The 25,532-nt window shown below is 43.3% G+C and overlaps 1 protein-coding gene across 1 annotated transcript in view; it reads left to right on the forward strand.

Moving 5' to 3' along the window:
- LOC149289167 (uncharacterized) overlaps nucleotides 1-25,532 on the forward strand; it is a 97,798-nt gene that overhangs the window by 22,564 nt on the left and 49,702 nt on the right. The window contains exon 2 of the mRNA XM_089491045.1: nucleotides 22,645-22,833. Within this exon, the coding sequence (XP_089347171.1) occupies nucleotides 22,645-22,833 (189 nt within the window). The remainder of the gene's footprint in view (nucleotides 1-22,644; nucleotides 22,834-25,532) is intronic.

Genomic DNA, 25,532 nt, shown 5'->3' on the forward strand with positions numbered 1-25,532 from the left:
TGGACTATCATTTTGATAGATCCCAACCATAATGTTAGCATCATGACTATTAGCTAACATACAAGAATGCTAATACCTTGTAATGCTTCAGAATTGTCTTTGGGTTATCATAACTTAAAATTATTTTTTTCCTTATAAATCTGTACAGTCTCTCTCAGGCTCTACTTAGTTTGGTATAAGAGCTTAATGCAGAGTGGCATCATCTATCACATGAATGTTCCCTGAGGCAGGATGACAGCTGTGTGTGAGCTGTGACACTGCTCGTGCCTCTAACAGTGCTTGCCGGATCTGCTGTGAGTTGAATGCATTTGTAATTTGTTATAACAATAAACCAATCTAAATGAAAGCAAGAGTAATAGGATAATAGGCTTATCATGAAATATGATTTTAGATAGAACGAACAGTTTATTCTGAAAATGTCAGTTATGCCAGTGAAAAATACAATAAAAGTGATAGGCCAAAGGGGCCTGCAGCATAGTAAAGGTCAGCTACTATGCAAGATATACTACCTTAGATGATATCCCAGTGGTAGCACGTGCATGAACATTAATTATGGTCATGTCTGTATTGCATGCTCTGTGGCAAAAGGTCACAGGAGCACAATATACCTTTGAGTCACTCCATGTGAAAGTTGCATGACCCTACGCACTAACAAGAAACACAGCTCAGTGGTTTGTCTATATAAACTCCCAGCTGAACTATTCAAGTGTTCTAATATTTTAAGTTAACTTTGCATTTCTAATTCTGCAGTTCTGCTATCTATTGGACCTGCTCTATCACTGAAATTCCTATATACGGTAGATTTGATCATGTGTGCCTTTCCTCAATAATTGCTTATCTTTTTTACTGTCAAAAAGGTAACTGGTAATTTGTTATCTCACTGAAACAATAATCAGAAGTATTTTCAACCTCCATTAGTACATTGTGACATTCCATATGTTCAACCTGATTAAGTATGGAGGGTTCCAGTCAGGGGCATACCTAGAGTATTTGGCACCTGGGGCGGATCCTGTATGTGGCACCCCCCCCCCCCACACTTTAAAACTGCATAGCTTCTACCGTTATATACCGGCGCAGACACTGAAGATGGTACAGCATAACACTTACTGTTATCATTATATACTGAGGCAGACATTGACGGTGGTACAGCATAACACTTATCACTATATACTGAGGCAGAAATTGACGGTGGTACAGCATAACACCTATCACTATATACTGAGGCAGACATTGACGGTTGTACAGCATAACACCTACCACTATATACTGAGGCAGACAATGACGGTGGTACAACGTAACACCTATCACTATATACTGAGGCACACATTGATGGTGGTACAGCGTAATCCCTATCACTATACATTGAGCCAGACATTGACAATAGTGCAGCATAACTCCTATCACTATATACTAAGCCAAACATTGATGTGGTGTAGGCCTACCACTTCATTAGTAGTAGGGATGCACCGAAACGAATTCTGGACTGAAACCGAAAATGCAGCATTTACCTGGCTGAAACCGAATATGGGCCCCCCCACACCATAAAAAAAATTCTAACACTTTTATTTCAAGTAAGTAACACACCAAAATAGGACAAAACAATTAAATAACAATATTAATATATATATATATATATATATATATATATATATATATATATATGATTGTTAACAGCAATCACATTTCTATCATGCCCAGGCATACCCAGATTCCAGGATGTACTCGCAGACTTGGCATGATAGGAGTATGTTTGCCCTATCTACCCCTTCTCACTCCCTTTTGTCCTACCTACCCCTTCTCACTCCCTTCTCCCTATCTACCCCCTATCCCCCGTCTCACTCCCTTCTCCCTATCTACCCCCTCCTAACTATCTACCCTCTCCCACTTTGAAGTTCACTTACCTTTCAGGAGTCCTGCGGTGGGGGTGCAAGGCCTCTGTCTCCCAGCTCTGCCACTGTATGGAACGGTATAGAGTGATGGGAGTTATGATGTACTAGAGCATAATTATATAATGAAAAATACGTTGGAAATGGTACAGCATAACACCCATCACTCTCACACACTTACCAATCCGCACATATACCAATCCACACTAACCAATCCACACACACACCAATCCACACACACACACCAATCCACACACACACCAATCCACACACACACCAATCCACACACATACCAATCCACACACATACCAATCCACACATATACCAATCCACACATACACCAATCAACTCTCACTCACTGAATGCTTTCCTACCTTTCCTCTTTTCACCTTACAGCTTCTTTTCCTCCTCTTCGCTCCTCTTCTTCAGCTCTTCTGTCTTCTTCCGGGTCAGAGGGCACGGACGGCAGTGGGCGCGGCTTCAGTGTTGTGCGCCGGGATCTGACAACAAATCCCAGCGCACAGCAGCTGTTGCCGCGCGGATCGCAAGGGAGCGATATCGGAGGTCTTTAACAGACCTCCGGCTCCCTTGAGTGGTTTTAAGCCGGGTTCAAGGGTTGAACCCGGCTTAAAATCACTCAAGGGAGCCGGAGGTCTGCTAAAGACCTCCGATACTGCTCCCTTGCGAGCCTGCTCCTCCAGCGGCGGACATTGCTGTCCGTCTCTGGAGGGGTGCCGGGTGCCGGCAAGTTGGCACCCCCCTGATGAGGGGCACCCGGTGCGGACCGCCCCCCCCCCGCCCCCGCTAGGTACGCTACTGGTTCCAGTGATGAAATCCTTTTTCCCACATTTTGAGGCTTGTTAAATTTTCACAACCTGTTTGTATAAGCTCTTTTTGATAAAAATAAAAATTTATTGAACCCCTTAAGGACTTTTTTTGTACCCTTCATGACAATGGCTGTTTTAACATTTCTGCGGTTTTGTTGTAATTTTCTTCTTTCTCATGTACTGTACCCACACAAGAGAGGGTTTCTTTGGATACTTTATTTTATAATCATATCACATTATTTTAATCATATCACATAATTTATGAAAAAACCTACTAAATAGATTCTACTATTTATCCTGATGTTAGAAATATTGAAGGTTTTTATGTTTTTAGTTTTTTTACAAGTTTTAGGGCAATAAGTACAGGTAGCATATTCCTATTTTTTTCAAATCTGGTCATACTGCCCCATGTCCTATTTGGGACATCTTTGAAGCCGGCCAGTTTAATTTACCCCATCAAACCATATATGTTTAAAAATATAATGCAAATAGGGATTGGCTGTATTAGCTCATGATCAGGGCAAGTGTTTGGCACCAGGGGTGCATCCTATATGTGGACCCCATCACACTTGTAAATGAAAAAATTATTGAACCCCTTAAGGACTTAGGGTTTTTTGTACCCTTTATAACAATGGCTGTTTTAACATTTCTGCAGTTTTGCTGTTTTTGTTTTCTTTCTCATGTACTGTACCCACACAAGAAAGGGTTTCTTTGGATACTTTATTTTATTATCATATGACATTATTTTAATCATATCACATAATTTATTATAAAAAAAATATATAAAATATGGTGAAAAATATTTTACTCATCTGCAAAAGCTGATTAAAAAACCTACTAAATAGATTCTACTATTTATCCTGATGTTAGAATTATTGAAGGTTTTTATGTTTTTTGTTTTTTTATAAGTTTTAAGGCAATAAGTACAGAGAGCATATTCCTATTCCAAATCTGGTCATATTGCCCCATGTTCTATTTGGGACATCTTTGAAGCCAGCCAGTTCAATTTACCCCATGAAACTATATATGTTACTACTGCTGGTATATGCAAAAAAAACACCCAATATGTATGGGCTTGTCGGTTTGTTTGGGTAATAAAGGCCACATTTGGGAAGTGTGCGTTTTTCATATTGAAATTTTGACATGTTGAAAATTCTACCCCATGTCCTATTTAGGATATCTTTGAAGCTGGTCAATGAAAATCATATCTTTAAAGCTGGTAATGAAATCATATATTTTTGAAAACTAGACACCCCAGGGTGTTTCAAGTGCTGATATTTTACCAACTTTTATCAAAATTTGCAGTGGCATTTTTTTCTCACACGCACTTTACATTAGGTATGAATTCACAGCTCCTGGTGTATGCCACAGCCAAACCGCACCACAATATATGTTCAGCAACATCTCCTGTGTACAGATACACCCCCCCTGTATGGGTTTGTTAGGTTGTTTAGGAGCTAAAAGGCCATATTTGAAAAGCGCAAATTTTTTTAAATTGTCGCTGTCAAACAACACACCAATATGTGTTCAGCAACATCTACTGAGTACATCCAGTCCCTCACCAAATCCTGCCGCCTCCACCTGAAAAACATCTCCCGAATCCACCCTTTCCTCACGCAAGACACCACCAAATTACTAATCCACTCCCTTGTGATATCCCGCCTGGATTATTGCAACTCCCTACTAACCAGTCTCCCCCTCTCCCGCCTTTCACCACTTCAATCCATCCTCAACACTGCAGCTAGATAAATTTTTCTCTGCCGCTGTTCCTCATCCGCTGCTCCACTATGCCAATCACTTCATTGGCTCCCCATACCCTTCAGAATCATATTTAAACTTCTGACCCTGACCTATAGAGCCCTCAACTCGGCACCACTTTACATCTCTATCCTCCTATCCAAATAAACCAGAGGCGTATCTACCGAAAATAGCGCCTATGGCAAGCACTGAAATTGCGCCCCTGTCCAAATATCTAAAACCCATTTATTAGCCCCTGCTGCCGATAGCAGGTATAGATAAACACACAAAACCAGATCAATTGAAATTCACTTGTGATCTCAGCACTGAAGGTATATATCAAATAAACAGAATCAGACATACAAATCCTGTATTTGCAGGTATACAATAATAATATATGAAACGTAGCATCGCAGGTATAGATCAAATAAATACATGGAAACAGCATTGCAGGTATTAATCAACTGAATAAGACATATTAACCCTGTATTTGCAGGTATACATAAATAATGTATGGAAACATAGCATAGCAGATATGGATCTACAGAATAACACAAAAACCCAGCTTTGCAGGTGTAGATCAATTGGAATTCACATAAAAACACAGCATTAAAAGGTATATTTAAAACCCCCTAAATTACAGGCATAGATCACAGGTTGCACACCCTAAAGCCAGCCCTGGCGTCCACACTGCCCACATAGAACCTGACCAGCACCCAGATAACACACATAAGATTTGCCATCTTTGTCCCCAAATAGCGCAGCACAAGTCAACTTTGCCCCAAACAGTCCGGCCTGTGCCATCTTTGTCCCATATACACCCTGCCTGTGCCATCTTGGTCCCCAAGGCTCAAACCTCCTGCTAGTGCCATCTTTGCCCTTCCACGATTATAAATCTATGATACACAAACACTTTTATAGTCACTCACTAATTCACACTTTAATTCAGACAACTCATCCACACATTAACTCATGCTCTCTCTCATTCAGAAAACTCATCCACACATTAACTCATGCTCTCCCTCATTCAGACAACTCATCCACACATTAACTCATGCTCTCTCTCATTCAAAAAACTCATCCACACATTAACTCATGCTCTCCCTCATTCAGACAACTCATGCTCTCCCTCATTCACTCAATGTATCCACACATTAATTCACACTCTTTACTTATATCTACCCCCTCTCCTTCCCTTATCATTTTCTAACCCCTCTCCTTCCCTTATCACTTATCACTTTCTAACCCCTTATAACTTTCTAACCCCTCTCCCCCTTTGTAGTTCTCTCACCTTGAGGTCCAGCGACGGGAGCACAAGGCTTCTGTCTTCCTGCACTGCTGCGGTGCCCGCTGCTTCACTGCTGAGCGCCGTAATATGACGTCATATTTCGGCGCTCAGCAGTGAAGCAGCGGGCACCAGCGAGTGGATTTTAAACGCTGTTGGGACGCTTTTTAAACTCTCCAGGACGGAGGAAGAGGCCTTGTGGAGGAGAATGAGGGGTGCCAAGCAGTGGCGTCGGCAGGGGGCGGCAGAGGGGGCCATGGCCCCCCCTACAGCATGCTGTGCCCCCCTGTGTGCCCCCACAATTGAAACGCCGTCTATTTTTTTTATAGACGTGGAGGCAGTACAATAAACGGCAGCGCGGCCGCCCATTTAAGTGGCCGTCTTTAATGCCGGCACACCGAGATACCATTGCAGCCGATGTGGCTGCGAGTCTTAAAGCGGCGGTTAGACACGCTGGCCGCTTTAAAATCATTAAGCGGCCAGCGTGCCTACACAGTGCCGCCCAGAGTCCTGTTCTGTGTGACTCCGCCCCCTTGAGCGGCACGTCACATCGTCAATGTTCCTCGTGACAGGTAGAAGAGCACGTTGGAGGACAGCAGCAGTGAAGGATGCGGCAAAAACGTAAGTATTAAAAAAAATTTAAAAGTTGGGGTAATAGGAGGAAGGGGAGCCATATTCAAAGGGGGGGCTGCATTGGGACAACAATTAAATACAAAATGGGGGTGGCTAGGGGGTATAAGTACACAACAGGGTGGCTGGGTTCAATATACATGGGTCAATACAAATGCAAAGGGGGGCATCAATACACAAGGGAGGGGGGCTGGCTGGGGACATCACATAAATCAATACACAAGGGTATTGGGGCATAATGTACAAAGGGGGCTGGCTGGGGGCACAAATCCACATGGGGCAATACACAAGGGGCATAATGTACATAGGGTGTGGGGGCAAATACATTAAAACCAAAGGGGGGCTGGCTGGGGCATCAATACACAAGGGGGGAAAACAAACAAACAGCAAACCAGTGTGGAAAGCATTTTGGATATGGGTGTCAGTGTGGCAGAGCCTGTCCTGGTGTGTGTGTTTGTGTGGCAGAGCCTGTCCTGGTGTGTGTGTGTTTGGGGGTAGGTGTGGCAGAGCCTGTCCTGGTGTGTGTGTGTTTGGGGGTCGGTGTGGCAGAGCCTGTCCTGGTGTGTGTGTGTTTGGCTGTCTGTGTGGCAGAGCCTGTTCTGGTGTGTGTGTGTGTGTGTGTTTGGTTGTCGGTGTGGCAGAGCCTGTACTGGTGTGTGTGTCTGGGTGTTGGTGTGGCAGAGCCTGTCCTGATGTGTGTATGTTTGGGTGTCGGTGTGGCAGAGCCTGTCCTGGTATGTGTGTCTGGGTGTCAGTGTGGCAGTGCCTGTCCTGGTATCTGTGTGGCAGAGCCTGTCCTGGTGTGTCTGTTTGGGTGTCTGTGTGGCAGAGCCTGTCCTGGTGTGTGTGTTTGGGTGTCGGGGTTGCAGAGCCTGTACTGGTGTCAGGGCGGGCTGTTTGGGGACAAAGTTGGCTCACTCTTGACTGTAATTTGTTAATGTTATCTTGGTGCTGGTCGGGTTCTATGTGAGCAGTGTGGACACCAGGGCTGGTGAGCTGCATCCTGTGAGCTATGCCTGTAATATAGGGGGTTTTATCTATACCGTTAATGCTTAGTTGTTATGCGATTTCCAGTTGATCCGTGCCTGCATAGCTGGGTTTGTGTGTTATTCTGTTGATCTGTATCTGCTATGCTATGCTTCCATACATTATTTATGTATACCTGCAAATACAGGGTTTGTATTTCTTATTCAGTTGATCTATACATGCACGTGCTGTTTCCATGTGTTGTTTATTTGATCAATACCTGAACTACAGGGTGTAAGTAAAAGAGCGGTATGGTTTAGTGAATGAGGGGACAAAGGGATGATTACAGGGGAGAGGACCTCTCAATGTCATGGTGCAGTCAGAAGGACTGACTCTCACTGTCTTCCCCTGATCTGCAGTCAGTGTGGCAAATATTTTTTTTTGGTGTGGTAGCGGAGGGAGTGATTGCATGCAAGGGAGCATTGAGCGGGGCCCAAGGAAATGCTTGGGTAGGGTCCAATTTTTTCATTATAAAATATATTGGCAACAGGGTCTAATATTTATATATATATATATATATATATATATATATATATATATATATATATTGGCAGCAGGGGCAAATAGTTATATTTTTATTGGCAGCAGGGGCAAATATTTATATATGTTTTGGCAACAGGGTTTAATATTTATATATATTGGCAGCAGGGTCTAATATAAGTATATATCCGCAGCAGGGGCTAATAATAATATCTATCCGCAGCAGGGGCTAATATTAATATATATATCGGAAGCAGGGTGTAATATTTCTATATATCGGCAGCATATTTCAATCACTTCAAAGAGATAAGTACATATGATGTAGTTAAAAATGCATGTCTAACGCATATATATATATATTATATGTACCGTTTTATAATTGGCCCCCCTACTTTGGTCCCTGGCCCCCCATGTGCCCCCCCCTAAATATGAAAGCTGGAGATGCCACTGGTGCCGAGCGGTTGCTAGGCGCCCCTCTCTCTCTCCTCCTCATAAAAAAAAAGACGGCGTTTGAAAGCCGCTCACTGCCGCCCCCCTTTCAAATGGCGCCTATGGCACGAGCCATAGGTGCCATACCCTAGATACGCCTCTGAAATACACCCCTACCTGCCCTCCTTGCTCCTCTGACGACCTGCAGATTTCTTCTACTGTTACTTCTTCCCACTCCCGTATTCAGGATTTCACCAGCATGCTCCCCTCCTGTGGAATTCCCTTCCCCGTTCCTTCAGACTTTCTGCCTTGTACGCAACTTTCAAAACCTCTCTGAAAACCCACCTGTTCAGAGAAGCGTACAACATTCTTTTACAGGGCTCCCAACCATCATCCTAATAAAAGCCATCTGAACAAACAGCTTCAACACATCATTGAAACCAGATCAACTCATCCCCATCCAAGCAGTCCTCTCCAATTGTCTCATTCCCCTCAACCACCGACTAGATTGTAAGCTCGCAAGAGCAGGGCCCTCTTCTCCTTTGCACCAGTTTGTTATTGTATGTGTTTATAAATTGTTTTAATGAATGTATGTCACGGACTGGGTCCAAACAGATGACTGAAAGGACCCAGCGCACCCAATGATTGTATGCAGGAGTCACAGTGCAGTAGTGGAGTTTGGACAGGGCCTGGTTGCAGGGTGACCACACTCACCCAGGTGTTGAGCACCTAGGGTAGTGCAGCCAAACACCAGCGCCCTGATATGGCAGCGGATGTAGTCCAGAACAAAGTGAAATCCTGCAGGCACCCTGGAACAGGCATGAGACATCACACAAGAATCACGTGCAGGATGCTGCAGGCTGGGAGTATGGAAGCTAAGCAAAGGGTATAGCAGAAACATAACAAGCAAGGGACAGGGAGACCAGGCACGAAACATAACCAGACAAGACATACATGTTACAGGGCACTACAGTGAACCAGACAAGGAATAAACATTACTAGACAAGATATACATGATACAGGGCACAACAAAGGACAGGGAACAAGGCAAGGAACACAGGGGAAGGAGTGAGGAGCCGGAATCCTCGGACGCTTCTCCTTTAAGCAAGGATAGGCCATATAAACTAGGACATAGGGAGAGGAGAGAGGAACCAGAATCCTCAGATAATACAAGGTAGAAGGGAAAGGTACATAAGAGACAAACAAACATGAATACAAGAACTAGCCTAGAACTATATGATAACAATTGGAGATTCCGTCACATCATATGGCCATAGTATGCTTAGCCCACCACTACGTCAAAGTACTCCAATGACGGTGGGTCCTAACGCTAATCCCTGCTGACAGTGGTACGAAACAAACCAAACATGTAAACCAAACACATAGCACTGAGACATACCTTTAGACTGAAGACTGAGACAAATAGAACACACAGGTGGGGAACACCTTATAAAGGAAACAGAGCTGAAGCAAAGAGCTGAAGCAGAAGCAAGGAATGGAAGATCAGAACAAAGCAAAAGGAAATCCAGGAATGGATCGAAGCAAAACAGGGAAACTGAAACAAGACAGATATGCAGCTCCGCAGCCTGGGCAGAACATGACAATGTAACAGCGCTGTGGAATCGGCCGGCACTTTTATAAATAAATATAATGTAATGCATGGGTTTGTTGGGTTATTTGGAAGGTAAAAGGCCAACTTTGCGAGGTGTGCATTTTTGGGGGAATTTGGACATCTCGTCGGTCTGTACCCATGTCTTTATTTTTTGGACATCTTTGAACCTAGTCAATTCGATTTATGCCATCAAATCATACACATGGCACAGATCGACCTCAGGCTCAGAGACTACCACGCACAGAGAGAGAGGGAAGGACAAAGAGAAAGGGGAAGCCCCTGAGGATCCGATGCAGCTTGGTGCCGACCGATTTCCTGAACAGGAAAGAGCAGGAAAGAGAGAATAGGGCCTAGGTCACTATTGCGGCCTAACATTTTCTATTCAACCAGTGGACTAACCCACTTACAACCCTTATCTCGCCCTACATTAACATCATTCACTACTCAGTCCTCACCTCCTGTTTCTCACCCCTTATCTACCTAGAATGTAAGGTCCTGCGGGAACAGGGCCCTTCATTCCTCTTGTATCTGTATGTCAATTGCTGTATTGTACTTGTTGTTGTCTGTAAAATTTTCATCTTGTACAGTGCTGCGGAATCTGTCGGCGCTTTATAAATAAAGTATATTAATAATAATAGGTCAGCTGGACCAGCAACTTTCATGACTGATCCAGCTGACATAGTCCACCGGTTTCATAGAAACAGAGGCGTTTCTGGATTTTGGAGCAGCTGGTAATTTCATGGACTTAGTCTTTTGCTCCCAGGTGGGCCTTCCCACAAAACCCAGAGTGTCTCCCTTGTCCAATGAATCTGCTATCTTCTATCTTTATCCAGATCTCCACAGATCTCCCGCAAAACTGGGGGCACTTTCAGTGATGTGCTCTCGGGGAGAAGATGTCACCGCAAGTGCAGAAAATTTGGTGGAAGTTCCCACCAGGTTATATGCGTCGTAGAATTAGTGCAAGTAAATTGTTGATATTGACTTGGCTTCAAAGATGTCCCAAATTAGGACTCAGGCGCTGGATAACCAGATTAGAGAAATAAATGGCAATATGTTACTTGTACTTTTATGCTTTGCAAAAAAAACCTTAAAAATATTTAGTTTCTAAACTCAGCACAGATATTAGAATCCATTTAGCAAATGTTTCCATTAGTTTTTGTAAATAAGTAAAAAATGTTTTTAGATAAATGTCATTAAAAGCGTTTTCTTTAAATGTTAACCATTTTAACAGATTTTAATTTTTTATAGTAAATTATAGTAAATTAAATGATATGATCAAAATAATGGTATCTAAAGAAATCCCTTTTTGCCCTAAAAACAATATATAAGTTGTGCAGGTACACCCAATGAGAAAGAAGAACACTAAAGCTAAACACAATTGTTGCAGAAGCAATAAAGCAGCCTCCGTCACAAAGGGTACAAAATTAAAAAATAGCCGGGTCCATAAAGTGTTCAACCACATTGAGGAGCACAAACACATACATTCAGTGACAGCCAATATCAAGTCTCCATTTTTAAATCCTAAACCTAGCACAGCCTCCTTCCTTGGTGGCTCTTCTACCAGTTGCCTAAGGAAAATAAGTACAAAGAATAAAGGATGATGTCTATACTCCCGGATGACCCAGTTGCTTGGTTTCTCCAGTCTACACCTGGAAAATAAAGTCCCCAATAATGATAAACTCATCTTTCATTGACATCTTTCTACAGTGCTCCATGTTCATTATAAGTAGTCCTCGGACATTCTTGTTACAACCAACTGGAAGTGTATTGAGTTACTCTGTATCACTGTTCAGTGCCCTTGTTCAATGACAGCTCTAGGAATATACAGAAATATAAATAGCTACTCTGTATCATTGTCCAAAGTAGCATATTCATTACAAACAGCTGGATTTGTATCGAAATACTCATTGGAAAGTACACAGCGTTCATTACCAGCAGCTGGAAGTTGTAAAAGGTACTTTATTATTGTGTAATGTAGCATATTCATTTCCAGATTCCGAACAAGTACATATTGTTATTCTCTTTCATTCAGTCAATCATGTTCATTTCCAATAGCTAAGGAGTCATAGAGTTTAGCATTTTACTACTGGAAATAGCCTCATGATTGCAGGTGCAATATGTATTATACATTAAATGGTATTATTTACTGTAAACTTCCCTTATTGACTTACTGTAATCCATTCTCGTTAAAAAAGATGGGTGAAATAATGTAATGTATTGGCATGGGTATTTTGTTTCAGTGAAGAGTATATATTTGTAATAACAGAACCATATGAGCTAACTGGATATCTTAATAAACAGGTGGTTAAAAGTTGTCCTACAAATGCCAAGGTCTTACATGATAGAGTGTAAAATTTAACATATACACTATGCAAACATTTTAATTTATTTTAACAGTTACATCATTTATCTCTAAGCATGCACAGATTCAGGGATACAACTGCAAATATGGTTGCCTTAGGAATGCAATGGAAAGTACTGTGTACATGAAATCCACATGATACCACATCAGTGTTAAGGTATAATCAATTTATATACATGTGGTAGTGATTTTGCCAGCATGGTACATATATGCATGTTTCATACTTTCCAATAGGGAATTAATTAGTAGATGACATATCCTGGGCTGACATTAGTAAGAGACATTGCAACTTAAACATAAAAGGCTTTGAACAGGTCACTGAAAGATAAATAAACTACAGATAAAGCATCAGGTAGTGAGACACTTGGTAATCCAGATGGCTGAAATGATTGCACATCACATGTGGTAGGAGACAAGTTTCCATTATTTAGTATGAAAAATCTATAAAAATGTGGGAAAAATTAGGAAAAAAGGAAATATTTTCATAGTTTCACCTATAAAACTATATATATATATATATATATGTATATATATATATATATATATATATATATATATATATATATACAGTATCTCACAAAAGTGAGTACACCCCTCACATTTTTGTAAATATTTTATTATATCTTTTCATGTGACAACACTGAGGAAATGACACTCTGCTACAATGTAAAGTAGGAGTGTACAGCCTGTATAACAGTGTAAATTTGGTTTTCCCATCAAAGTAACTCAACACACAGCCATTAATGTCTAAACCTTGACAACAAACATGAGTACGCCCCTAAGTGGAAATGTCCAAATTGGACCCCAAGTGTCAATATTTTGTGTGGCCACCATTATTTTCCAGCACTGCCTTAACCCTCTTGGGCATTGAGTTCACAAGAGCTTCACAGGTTGCCACTGGAGTCCTCTTCCACTCCTCCATGACAACATCACGGAGCTGGTGGATGTTAGAGACCTTGTGTTCCCCCACCTTCTGTTTGAGGATGCCCCACAGATGCTCAATATGGTTTAGGTCTGGAGACATGCTTGGCCAGTCCATCACCTTTACCCTCAGCTTCTTTAGCAAGGCAGTGGTCGTCTTGGAGGTGTGTTTGGGGTCGTTATCATGTTGGAATACTGCCCTGCAGCCATGTCTCCGAAGGGGGGGGGGGTGACAGGGCCAGGCTAGCTGGCTCATGTGTCATATGAAGTTTAGCCGGGTCACGGAGCACTTTTGTGTCCGGTTCCGTATACCGTGACCCGGTAATATTTTATATTGTGTATTATTGTGTAACCGGCCCAGAGACTGATGTGGATTCAGCTCCAGCCTTCAAAGAGACGATCCTATAATCTGGCTGGGGCTCTTACTCAGCCAACACAGCCCTGTCTGCCCAGACGGCACCCGCACTACAGGGGGGATAACACAGGTGGGGAACCCATTGTATTCTGTAATCCCCTCACCTGATACATCCCCTGTATACTGATGGGATTTGTGATGGGATGTGGCTGATGGGATTGGGGGTTGGGTTCGGTACACATTGCATTGAGATTGTATATAAATTCTGTGTGTTTGTAATAAAGAGAGTTCTTCTTGGTTTACTACGAATGGTGGTCTGGATGATCCGTGGATAGCTGAGTGCTATCCGTATGAGGGACTGACTGGTGATTCCTCAGCCCTCAAACAGGGGTACCCAGCCTTGGGTACGGTGACCCTGTAACATTGGTGGCAGCGGTGGGATGAATCCCACGACTTGGGTGAAATCCAAACCACCAACTGGGATTGCAGACGAGAGACACCAAGAGAGCTCCTGGAGGTTTGTAGCAAAGGAAAGGCTACTCTGATTGCGGACTGCAGAGAGATGGACCGGCACCAGGATGCCCCAGAGGAGAGCCTCGGACTGAGTGCTCTACAAAAGAACATTCTATGGCACTTATCCCTGTACCCAGGAGGGGCTACATCGGAGCAAGTGACGGCGGTGATTAAAATGTGTCACCAGGAACTGAACCAGAGTGGGTCTGTATCTCCCAGACTAGGGGAACAGACCCCCAAAATATCATACCAGGATATCCAACCCTTCCGAGAACCAGAGGGTGAGACAGACCGGGTTACAGCCGAGGTGTGTGAGCTGGAACACCAGCAATGGCAGTTAGAGTCTGCGCCTGCAGACTGGAGGGATGATTTCTCCCATCCCCACTTTGAAACGTACTGGGCACAGTACTGGACAATGTGGGATATACGAGTTCCACTCCTGGGGGAGAACCCGTTGCCAGAGTGGGAAGACGAATTGAGGGGTCTCATATATGCAGAGCTCGACCTCCAGAGCCGCTACCAGGGATTCTCCCAGCAGTTAGCAGGTGAAGACCACAGCGACCCTCTGATGCTGTATAGCCCCGTCGACCCAGGACTGATATATGATGCCTTCCAATTTGACTCGTCCTTCGGAAGCCCGTGCCAGTACCGCAGGGATACAATCTGGGACAACCGTGCAGAAGTCCTGGTTTATACTATTCCCCCCGAGCTGGAGGCTGTTATGGATTACCTGGTCCAAGAGGAATGGCAGCTCGAGAGGGACTATAAAGAATTGCTGCGGAGAGTGGAGCTCCAGGAGTTACAAGGAGACTGGGAGCATGGTACTACAACTTGCGGGAGTGGGACCGAGGTCCTCTTCACCTACTCCTCTGCCCCTGCCCTGGCGAGAAGAACCGAGGTCCTCGCCAGCAAGAAGAAGCGGAGGAGGAAGCCAAAAGCTCCGACCCAAGTCCTCACCAACAACCCTGGCTGCTCTACCCCGGCAGAAGAGATGACTGTCCCCACCGCCCGAGTAAGTGGCACAATCCCCCTCACCAAACCCTTATCTATGCCCGTAGAAGCTCGGGTCACTGCCCCAGAGGTTCCCACTGAAGTCCCCGGTGACCCGGTAGAGGCACCATTCCCTAACCTCGCGAGGATGCCAGAGGGGCTGCCGAGTTCCCTGGGTCCTCTCAGTATCCTGGCGCAGGCCCTGGTTCCTATCCCTGTGTTCTCCGAAGTGATCCCTGGTTCCCCAAGTGTCCTGGTAGAAGCCCAGGTCACTGTCCCAGAGTGTTCCTCTGACTCTCCCCGTGCCCAGGCAGAGGCACCTGTCCCAGAGAGGAAGATCGAGGGTCTGCTTAACCCTCCCAGTAGTCCAGTATTGGCACCTGTCCCTGCCCCGGAGTATTCCCCTGGGTCCCCTGAGTACCCCGCAGAGCTGCTTAGCTCGCCCAATAACCCTGTAAGGGCACCTGTTCCTGTCCCAGAGTGTCCCCTAGGTCACTCCAGTGTCCCGGTAGAGGCCTCGCTTACTACCTCTACGTGTTTCCCTGGTTCCCCGAGTGCCCCCGGCCCGATCAGCAGGGTTTTCCTTCCATGCAACCACCCTGGCCTGGCAGCTGCCCCAGACTCAGTTCCCAAGACTAGGGAGCAAGAGTCTCCAGGTGCCCCTGCTACCCCGGTGAGGGGGATAGCCATGTGCCCCCGGCTGAGCTGGGACCGCCCTCCAATTCACAGAGGACTACTGACTATCCTTTTGGGCAACCAGGGCCCTGGCCCACCTTCAATGGATGATTCTGACAAAGGGGGCCATGAACTAAGGCCTGCACCTGTGAACTTTGTCCACTCGGACAGCCTGCAGCAGACCCGTGTGGATCTGCCTGGTCTGCCGGACCGTTGGTCAAGGGGGAGATCTGTGACAGGGCCAGGCTAGCTGGCTCATGTGTCATATGAAGTTTAGCCGAGTCACGGAGCACTTTTGTGTCCGGTTCCGTATACCGTGACCCGGTAATATTTTATATTGTGTATTATTGTGTAACCGGCCCAGAGACTGATGTGGATTCAGCTCCAGCCTTCAAAGAGACGATCCTATAATCTGGCTGGGGCTCTTACTCAGCCAACACAGCCCTGTCTGCCCAGACGGCACCCGCACTACAGGGGGGATAACACAGGTGGGGAACCCATTGTATTCTGTAATCCCCTCACCTGATACATCCCCTGTATACTGATGGGATTTGTGATGGGATGTGGCTGATGGGATTGGGGGTTGGGTTCGGTACACATTGCATTGAGATTGTATATAAATTCTGTGTGTTTGTAATAAAGAGAGTTCTTCTTGGTTTACTACGAATGGTGGTCTGGATGATCCGTGGATAGCTGAGTGCTATCCGTATGAGGGACTGACTGGTGATTCCTCAGCCCTCAAACAGGGGTACCCAGCCTTGGGTACGGTGACCCTGTAACAGGGGGATCGTGCTCTGCTTCAGTATGTCACAGTACATGTTGGCATTCATGGTTCCCTCAATGAACCGTAGCTCCCTGATGCCGGCAGCAATCATGCAGGCCCAGGCCATGACATTCCCACCACCATGCTTGACTGTAGGCAAGGCACACTTAGTCTGCTTGTCTTCAGAAAACTGGTCGCGGACTTCTGGGACGACCAATTTGATTCAGTGTGCGGCGTATGGTCTGAGCACTGACAGGCTGACCCCCCCATCCCTTCAACCTCTACAGCAATGCTGGCAGCACTCATACGTTCATTTCCCAAAGGCAACCTCTGGATATGACGCTGAGCATGTGCACTCAACTTCTGTGGTCGACCATGGCGAGGCCAGTTCTGAGTGGAACCTGTCCTGTGAAACCGCTGTATGGTCTTGCCCACCGAGCTGCAGCTCAGTTTCAGGCTCTTGGTTATAGCTAGTCTGTCCTAAACATTGCAGTAAAATTTCAATTTTTTCATTTTTAACAAACCCATTCTATCCAAGCACAGTATTTTAGTATTTTTTTTTCCATGCAGCTGATTCCACACCAGCGCCTTCCAAAGTGGATATGTGAAAGAACAAAATAGGTCTTGATTTGTGTTCAGTAACAACCCCTGAGTACAGCAATACCCCACACGCATGTTTCTCTGATATTGTGGAGTCATAACTGGAACATGCTCATTTCAATTTTTAAACTTTTTAAAATATTTTATTTTATCAGATTACTTATAAGTGACAAGTTAAGGCCACTGACATTGATCAGGGAGGCCGATCAATAATCAGTGACTTAAGATGTCACTGACAACTGATTAGGTAATAATTATATAATTTTTTATTAATAATTTGTGTTTTGTTTTCACTATTGATTTAGATGACCCTTCTCTCTTTCTAGGACAGGGTCATCCAGGGGCTGCCATAATGATCAGATCACTCCTATTGGCCAGGAGTGATCTGATCATCATCAGCAGTTTTTAACTGCTGCAGATACTTAACTCATAGCAATTGACTCTTTCAATGCTGATGCTCCATAGGAGCACAGCATTAACTGATATTTGGTCCCCACAAGCTTGTGGGGACAAATATTAACTTGTGCAATGCCGTAATCGCTCTTAATGGAGCAATCGGGCAGCAGGGGAGGGTTGGGGAGACCAAAGAAACTTCCGTCCCTGTTCCTGAAGCTGCCATTTTTTGGCTACTTCTACCCATCAGTCATTAATATGTACCCTCCTAAACACACTTCCTCTCACTTTACCTCATCAAGGCTTGTAACAGAGCTAAAATGGCTAGCAATGGCAACTACAAGTGGCAACAAATTAACATTCAAATTTTTAGCACTTTTGACATTCATTTTCGTTACTTTCTACGGAGATCATCCTTGTTTTAATTGAGTCTTGCAAATGTTTTTAATGTGCATTAAAAATAAAGTTTGTACAAAATGAATGCACAAGTCTAATAGAAAGTTCGGGAAAGAGGTAGCCAGATCACCACTCATGCATTGTTGTTTAATCCTAAATAGAATTTGTTAGCATGAGATTGTGACATAGGCTTTAAGGATTGAGGTTGCACCTGAGAGTTCATACAAATCAAATACGGTATGGTGGGAAAAAAAGTGTGATGGAAAACCCTTCCTTTAAGATATACTGTGTATATATATTAGGATTTCAATTAACCCTATAACAGAAGTCATATGTTCCAGAATTCTTCTTCTAAGCCGGCAGATTGCTTTACCAATATACTAGATGACACAGATGCATGTAATGAGATAGATCACAAATGAAAGATCTCTTTGGACATACTGATAAATGTAGACTTTTTCAAATTTGGAGCATATCTAGCTGTAATGGACTTGAGTAGGGATTCAGTAGAAATAATAGGCCAAAATAGCTGTAAAGTCAAATGTGATTTATGTCGCATTCATAATTAAATCAGACCTATCTACATTAACGGACCTATTGTATATCAACCATTTATGCAGTTAGCCCTTAGACCAAAATCTTGATATCAATAAATCTCCCTCCTTTTTAAAATAATTAAAATCAGTACAGTTACGCCATGAACAAAGATATTGGCCAATTGGGATACTGCCGTGTAAAGAAATAGCATGATAACTGTTCCAATTCAAAAGCCTATTAGTAGAGGTAGTGAATTTGAGGGTCCTTTCCTGATTGTCAAATTCAAAAGAGGTTAACGTTACTAGGGACACAGCAAGTCCCCATTATACCCTTAGTTTGATGATTTATGTTCCCATTAAAGAGAAAATAAACGTAATAAAAATGTTAGGACACAAAACAAACGGAAGTAATTTCAAGAAAAATTAAACTCATGATAATGCCATTACTTGATTTCATTCATGAGAGCGACCCCCTTGGTCAAACAATAAATGCAAATCTGGTCTTTCCTTTAGTGGAGAAGTTTATAGCCATTTCCTGTTGCTTTATGTTTTTTTTTTTTTACTTGGGACTTCAATAGGGATAGCTCACTAGCAGTGTATTTATACTTCTCACTGACAGTGTTTCTCCTTCATTTATGAAAGTCAAACACTTAGTGTTCATTGGTCTTTTAGTGAGCCCTTTAAATTTAGATGAACTGGACAGATTTACAGGGCTGTGTTAGCCATTTGACCACTTATAGAGCCATTTGTACATTATCTTTGTTTTTGTACAGCATACTTTCGTCCCAAAGTCTCCATTAGGGACTAAGGGCCCATTTGGGAGTTCATAGATCTTCTTCTAATTGGCCCCAAATAAAGGGAAGTGCGCCAGCTATTAATGCTGAGCTCCAGGATAGGTTGTCATATCCCAGCATACGGCATCACTGGCCTACGTATGGGGGGAGTGGCATTTGGCCAAGGGTGGCACTCACCAGTGGGTGCCAAATATGGCCCCAGGCCTGTCCAAAATTGTTCATAAAGGTCCGAGTTGGCCCATGTCAGACCAGCCCTTTCTTAACCATTTTGAACTGGCCCAGGTAGGCAGGAATAGAGCGGGGTCACGTAACATGAGGTCACATGACCCCGCGGTTGAACATGATGCTGCTCAAGCAGTAAAGAACATTAGCTAAGGGGGGCGAGTGAGGGAAGATGATATGGGGGGAGGAGGGAGAGTGTTTAAGTGTTTGTAAGCATCCATGCATATGTATGTATGTATGTGTGTGAGCATGTATGTGTATGTTTGTATAAGTATGTAAGTGTGTGTGAGCATGGATGGGTATGTTTATTTGTTGATGTGATGTTTGTGCTGAGATAATGAGGTTCAATAAAGAGAAAGGGGAGAGATATAGTGAAATAGATAGAGAGAAATGGAATGAAAAAAAAAACGGATAAATAATAATAGGAGAAATGAGAAAGGAGGAGATATAAAAAGGAGAGGCAGCGAGAAAAGGGAAAAAGAAGAGGGGAGATTTACAGAAATTTGTTTCAAAGGTGCAGATAAGCTGAGATGGAGCTTGTGTGTGGGTGCTAGGGTGACCACATTCAGGGGCGGGCTGGGCCGGGGGGGCAATTGCCCCCCAGGCCGCCCGAAATCTAATCTAAACGGCCGCTGGGTGCTGATGCCGCGCACTACTATAATACTTTTTTCTTTTTACTTACTATGGCAAGCCGATCCGGCTTGCCAAATTAAATTTTAAAAAAGGTATTAAACCAGTGCCGGCCAGCAGCATCAGCACCCAGCGCCCGTGTATGCGATGGCCGCCTAGTGATGGGAGCAGTGCCAGCGTGAGGGTTGAAAGCTCCGCCCCCTCGCACAGAGCTTTCACCCCTCACGCTGCTCCCGTCATTATGCGGCCAATCTAATCTAAACGGCCGATGCGTGCTGCTGATGTCGCCGGCCGGCGCTACTTTAATTTTTTTTTTAATTTAATATGGCAAGCCGGATTGGCTTGCCATAATAAATGTAAAAAAAAAAAGTATTAAAGAAGCTCCGGCCGGCGGCATCAGCAGCACGCATCGGCCGTTTAGATTAGATTGGCCGCATAGCATAGGGATGGGAGCAGCGTCAGGGGTGAAAGCTCCGCCCCCTCGCACTCAGACTGCTGGAGCACCGGATGTCAGTGACACAACGTAGAAAACGGCAGTCTGCAGCTACCAGGGGACGTTGGTCTTCACGAAGAAGTGGAAGAAGTACAAAATCTATTTTTGTACAAATTATATATTATTTTTTTGTATTCGTTAAAAACAAACAAACAAAAAAAAAACGGTAGTGTCACCTCCGTCCCCAATCAGCCCCTCCCACTGTCACCCTTTCAGCTCCCCATGTCATTGCTGTGCCCCATGAGCCCCAACCAGTGTCACCTCTGTCCCCAATCAGCCCCCCCATATCATTACTGTCCCCATTCAGCTCTCCAGTGTCACCTCTGTCCCCAATCAGCCCCTCCCAGTGTCACCTCTGTCCCCTTTTAGCTCCCCATGTCATTGCTGTCCCTATTCAGCTCTCTAGTATCACCTCTGTCCCCAATCAGCCCCTCCCAGTGTCACCTTTGTCTGCATTCAGCACCCCCATGTCATTGCTGTCCACATTCAGCTCCCCAGTGTTACCTGTGTCCCCAATCATACCCTCCCGGTGTCACCTCTGTCCACAATCAGCCCCTCCCAGTGCCATTACTATCCCCATTCAGCCCCCCATGTCATTACTGTCCCCATTCAGCTCTCCAGTGTCACCTCTGTACCCATCCAGCCCCCCATGTCATTACTGTCCCCATTCAGCCCCCCATGTCATTGCTGTCCCCCATTCAGCTCCCCAGTGTCACCTCTGTCCACAATCAGCCCCTCCCAGTGCCATTACTATCCCCATTCAGCCCCCCATGTCATTACTGTCCCCATTCAGCTCTCCAGTGTCACCTCTGTACCCATCCAGCCCCCCATGTCATTACTGTCCCCTTTCAGCCCCCCATGTCATTACTGCCCACATTCAGCTCTCCAGTGTCAGCTCTGTCCCCAATCAGCTCTTCCAGGGAATTAATATTTGAGAGTGTATGGGCCCACTTGATCCTGGTAGGATACTCATATTAGCCTTAAAAACACTTTCCCTGCTGCTGTGTACTATACGTCCCATAATTCTCAGCCAGTATCATGGGGGACATTTACCTGGCTGAGCATCAGAGGGACATTAGGTTTTGCGGGTTTTTTTAGCATCCTTTGTTGCTATTAAATAAATTTACTTATGTTAAACCACATTTGAATCATATTTGTATTTTTATAATCAATATGCGTTAGAAAATCAGGAAAAGATGGGCTGATTCGGTGGCACAATGGGCCACTTGACTTTACTTGCCCCCCAGGCTTTAGGCTGCCAGCCCTCCCCTGACCACATTGGTCATTATTTCCAGGGTACGCTTACCTTTTACATTAAGTGCTGTCATGCAGTATCTGGGATGTATAACTGAGTAATTGAGAGTTTGAAGACCCCACATGAAGTATGTTAACATTGCATGTCCTGGCCCAGTTGTGAAACATTAGCTGAAGTGGTCACCGTAATGCTAGGTAATCAGTGTTCATATTGTGAGCACAATTCAAGAGGTTATTCAGTAAACTCAATTGCACTTTTTCTAATCCAGTTAATTAATGTTAACATTCAAATTCAATAGGTTAAGCGTCTCCTTAGGATATGTACTGTATAGCTAGTGTCATGTTCTGATATACGGTATTTATTAAACAATTATAGATTGCCGACCTTCATAATAACGCTACATATGTGCTCTGTTAAACGTCACTTTAAACCACGCTCAATCCATACATCATGCTATCGAACTGTGTTTGCTTATAGCGTTAGTCTTTAGAATTACACAAGTTATCATTTCCCATGGGCGCAGCCATATTGTTTTTTTCTCAATTTAATATCACTGCTTTACACTGGAGCGCTTTCAACATTTTAATATAAGAACAACTGCACATATAAAATTAATAAAAACTGTTTGTCCTCGACCTATAATAAAATAGATTATATTCGTTTTTACTTGCAGGCATTAACGAAAAGAAAATATTTGTAGGGGAGTTGTTCTGTGTCGAATCTGCGGGCCACTCAGGGGCGGAAGTGATTGAGATGCCATTTTGTGTAAGGCTCCGTAAAGTGACGGAGGCCTGTTTTGTCTCTTCCTGTTTCTCTGTGTGGTGTGTCAAACAGCTGGTCCGGGATGTATGGCGGCACAGCACGAAAGAAGAGTCGGTCGAACACCGAGAAGAAAGCCGTGGCGGAGTTGCTGGTTTTCGGCTATGCCTGCAAAATCTTCCGCGACGATGAGAAGGCCGCGTACCACGAGCAGGGGAGACACCTCATCCCGTGGATGGGAGATTCCCAAATCATGATCGATAGGTCGGTTGGACATTCGTGAAAATAGCATATTTATTAATATCTGTTTAATTGTGTTTCAGTGGCTGGTTTGACTCCTGCACTTGCTAGAGGGGCCTGAAACATATTAAGGGGCAATGTATGTGCGCTGCAGGTCTCCTATATATTTCCATGTCCCAGTAGAAATCCGTGCGTAGCAACGTATGTGTAACGCGTGTGCATGTAAATAGGGCGCTAATATAAGTTTATTTCCTAAGTGTGTTAATTCCCTTAAGGGAGATTTGTGGTTTTAACTCCTTGCCTTAACTATTCATTACGAATGGCCAACCCCAGTGAGAATCTCCTGGAGGGAGAATTTAGCTGGCCCTGTATAATACACAGTGTCTTTAGTAGCCTTACACATTGAATTATACAGGGCCCGATCAACCTGTCATACTGGAGGAAACTGCCACTGAAGCCCCTTCGTGATGTATATTGTAATGAGTTAGCCACTCATCCACCAACTCTCCCTTTAGTGAATATAACCTGACTGTGGATGTAATTTAAGCCTGCGTTTTTGGGTACTCTTGCGGTGAAAGGGTGAATATTGAAATTAAGATTGAGGGTAAAGTGGAGTTTTCCTGAAATTGTATATGCACTATTAAGTAGATGAACAGTAACTTATTTTAGTGTAATATGACACATGTATCACATAGACAGTTACATTACATAAAGTTACATTTATTTTTGTATGGAAATAGTGGGGTTCAGCAATAGTTACTAAGTTTTATGTATGCTATGTACCGTAACTTCCTGGGTTCGCATAGATTTTTACCCGATTAGTGTTTGTACATTATTCTTTACGTTTATTCTATAACCTATACTTCCCATTTTCTTATTCTGTTGCTATACAGTACTTACAGTGCATCATTCATAAGTGGTATATCAAGTGCTACAGTATAACATGAAGTATTTAATGTGTTTGTTTTTTTATGCAGGTGTCCAAATTTAATATTCTAATGCTTGTTCACTTTAGTCTTAAATTTGAAATATGTGATTTTTTCATATGTTAGCAACATGTGTACTCCAGCTTATTTTGTATCATATTAGTGTGACACAGTTAATATTGTGTTCATAGATCATCAGTTTTTTTTTAGGCTCTAACCTTTCTGATTAAAGTATATAGAAACATTTGATATAAACATCAATTACATGTTTTTGGCTGGATGCCATGCTTTTTTACCTTATTAAAAAGTCCAAGGTGGCCTTCGTTTTACATACTATGTTGGCGATATATATATATATATATATATATATATATATATATATATATATATATATATATAAACTCGGTACTAAAAATCCAGCCCAGCTTATACTTGTGTAAAGAAAAAAAGCCTGTAAAGCTGGACCTTTTTATTGGTTTAATGGGGGCTGTAGAAAGTAGTGGCAATATGCATATTGTGCAAATTTATATTATATATAATATATATATACACACACACACACACACACGTGTGTGTGTATACTGCAAGCAAAATTTCACACAGCTCTCTACATAGCTGTGGCAAAGAATACATTGAGGTGTGTCTTTAATGATGCTGTTATGTGTTAAAGAACACCTGTATTCTTTACTGGGTTTTTTTTTTGTTCTTGCATGAAATTATAATTTCCACTTGAATTGTGCCCATTTAGCTGTTAATGTTGTATGAAAGGAATATATCTGTATTAGTCAACCAATTTAATTTAGAAAGGACGCTTGCGACCAGGCACATGGCATAGCACATATACATTTTCAGGAAATGGGATCCACGCCCTTGCGTGCCTTTTGAACCCCCTTGAGTGCCAGAGTTCCCTATGCTTTAGGCATACTGACCTATCCTTAAGTGCTTTTGTTTGATTCTATTCACTCTTAGGAAGGTTTCATCGAGGGACTGACTCTCTTTTCTTAATATCTTCGGGAAGCCTGTTAATTGTTTTTATTTGTATACCAATGGGAATAGGGATGTGTAAAGGAATCTTTTTCAAATCCAAACCTCTGTACGTGACTGTAGAGAAACCTGAAGTTTGTATTTTTGCTTTGTATTCCTGTTAGCATTTAATTTCCTAATATATTCACTCATCAGTGACGTTCACTTGTGTAAAAAGACCAGCAGTTGATGCGTTTGACCATAATTGCCTAGAAGTACATAAGATCTTCGGCCAATGATATCCCCTAAAATGCATGAGGGATTCTAGGCCTCTGCCAACAAGGGCCCCTAGGATATCCTCAGTACCGATGATGCGTTGAGCCAGATCTGGTCATCAACATGTCTACTGGCTTTTTTTTTTTATATAAATTAAAATGCGGAATAGCTGGCTTGCGTTTGTTATGTAATAAAACCGCATATGAGCCAGAGCCAAATTCAAATGTAGAAATATGTTCCTCAAGACAGCAATTTTAGAAATGAATCCGCTGAGCTCTGTATAACATTTTTAAAAGTTAGAAATCAACAGTGACATATAAATCCTGACTACTGGTGTTTTTCAAACCCGGGGTAGACCTCAGTTGGAGTCTTATTAAGATTGTCTGCTCTTCAAAGAAATGAGGTTTTACGTTTGGAAAAGATTTTATTTGAATATTTGTTCTGCGTTTTGGTTGTCTCTTATTTAGCAGTTCAAAGTAACTTATTTTTAAGTACTTCTAGAACCAAAATCAAGGTTTAATATTCCATTCTGGACTAGCGCATCTGTATTTTTAATTC

Source organism: Sceloporus occidentalis, unplaced genomic scaffold (genome assembly GCF_023333645.1).
Source record: "Sceloporus occidentalis isolate IW3139 unplaced genomic scaffold, rSceOcc1.0.p SCAF_48, whole genome shotgun sequence".
Lineage (NCBI taxonomy): Eukaryota > Metazoa > Chordata > Lepidosauria > Squamata > Phrynosomatidae > Sceloporus > Sceloporus occidentalis.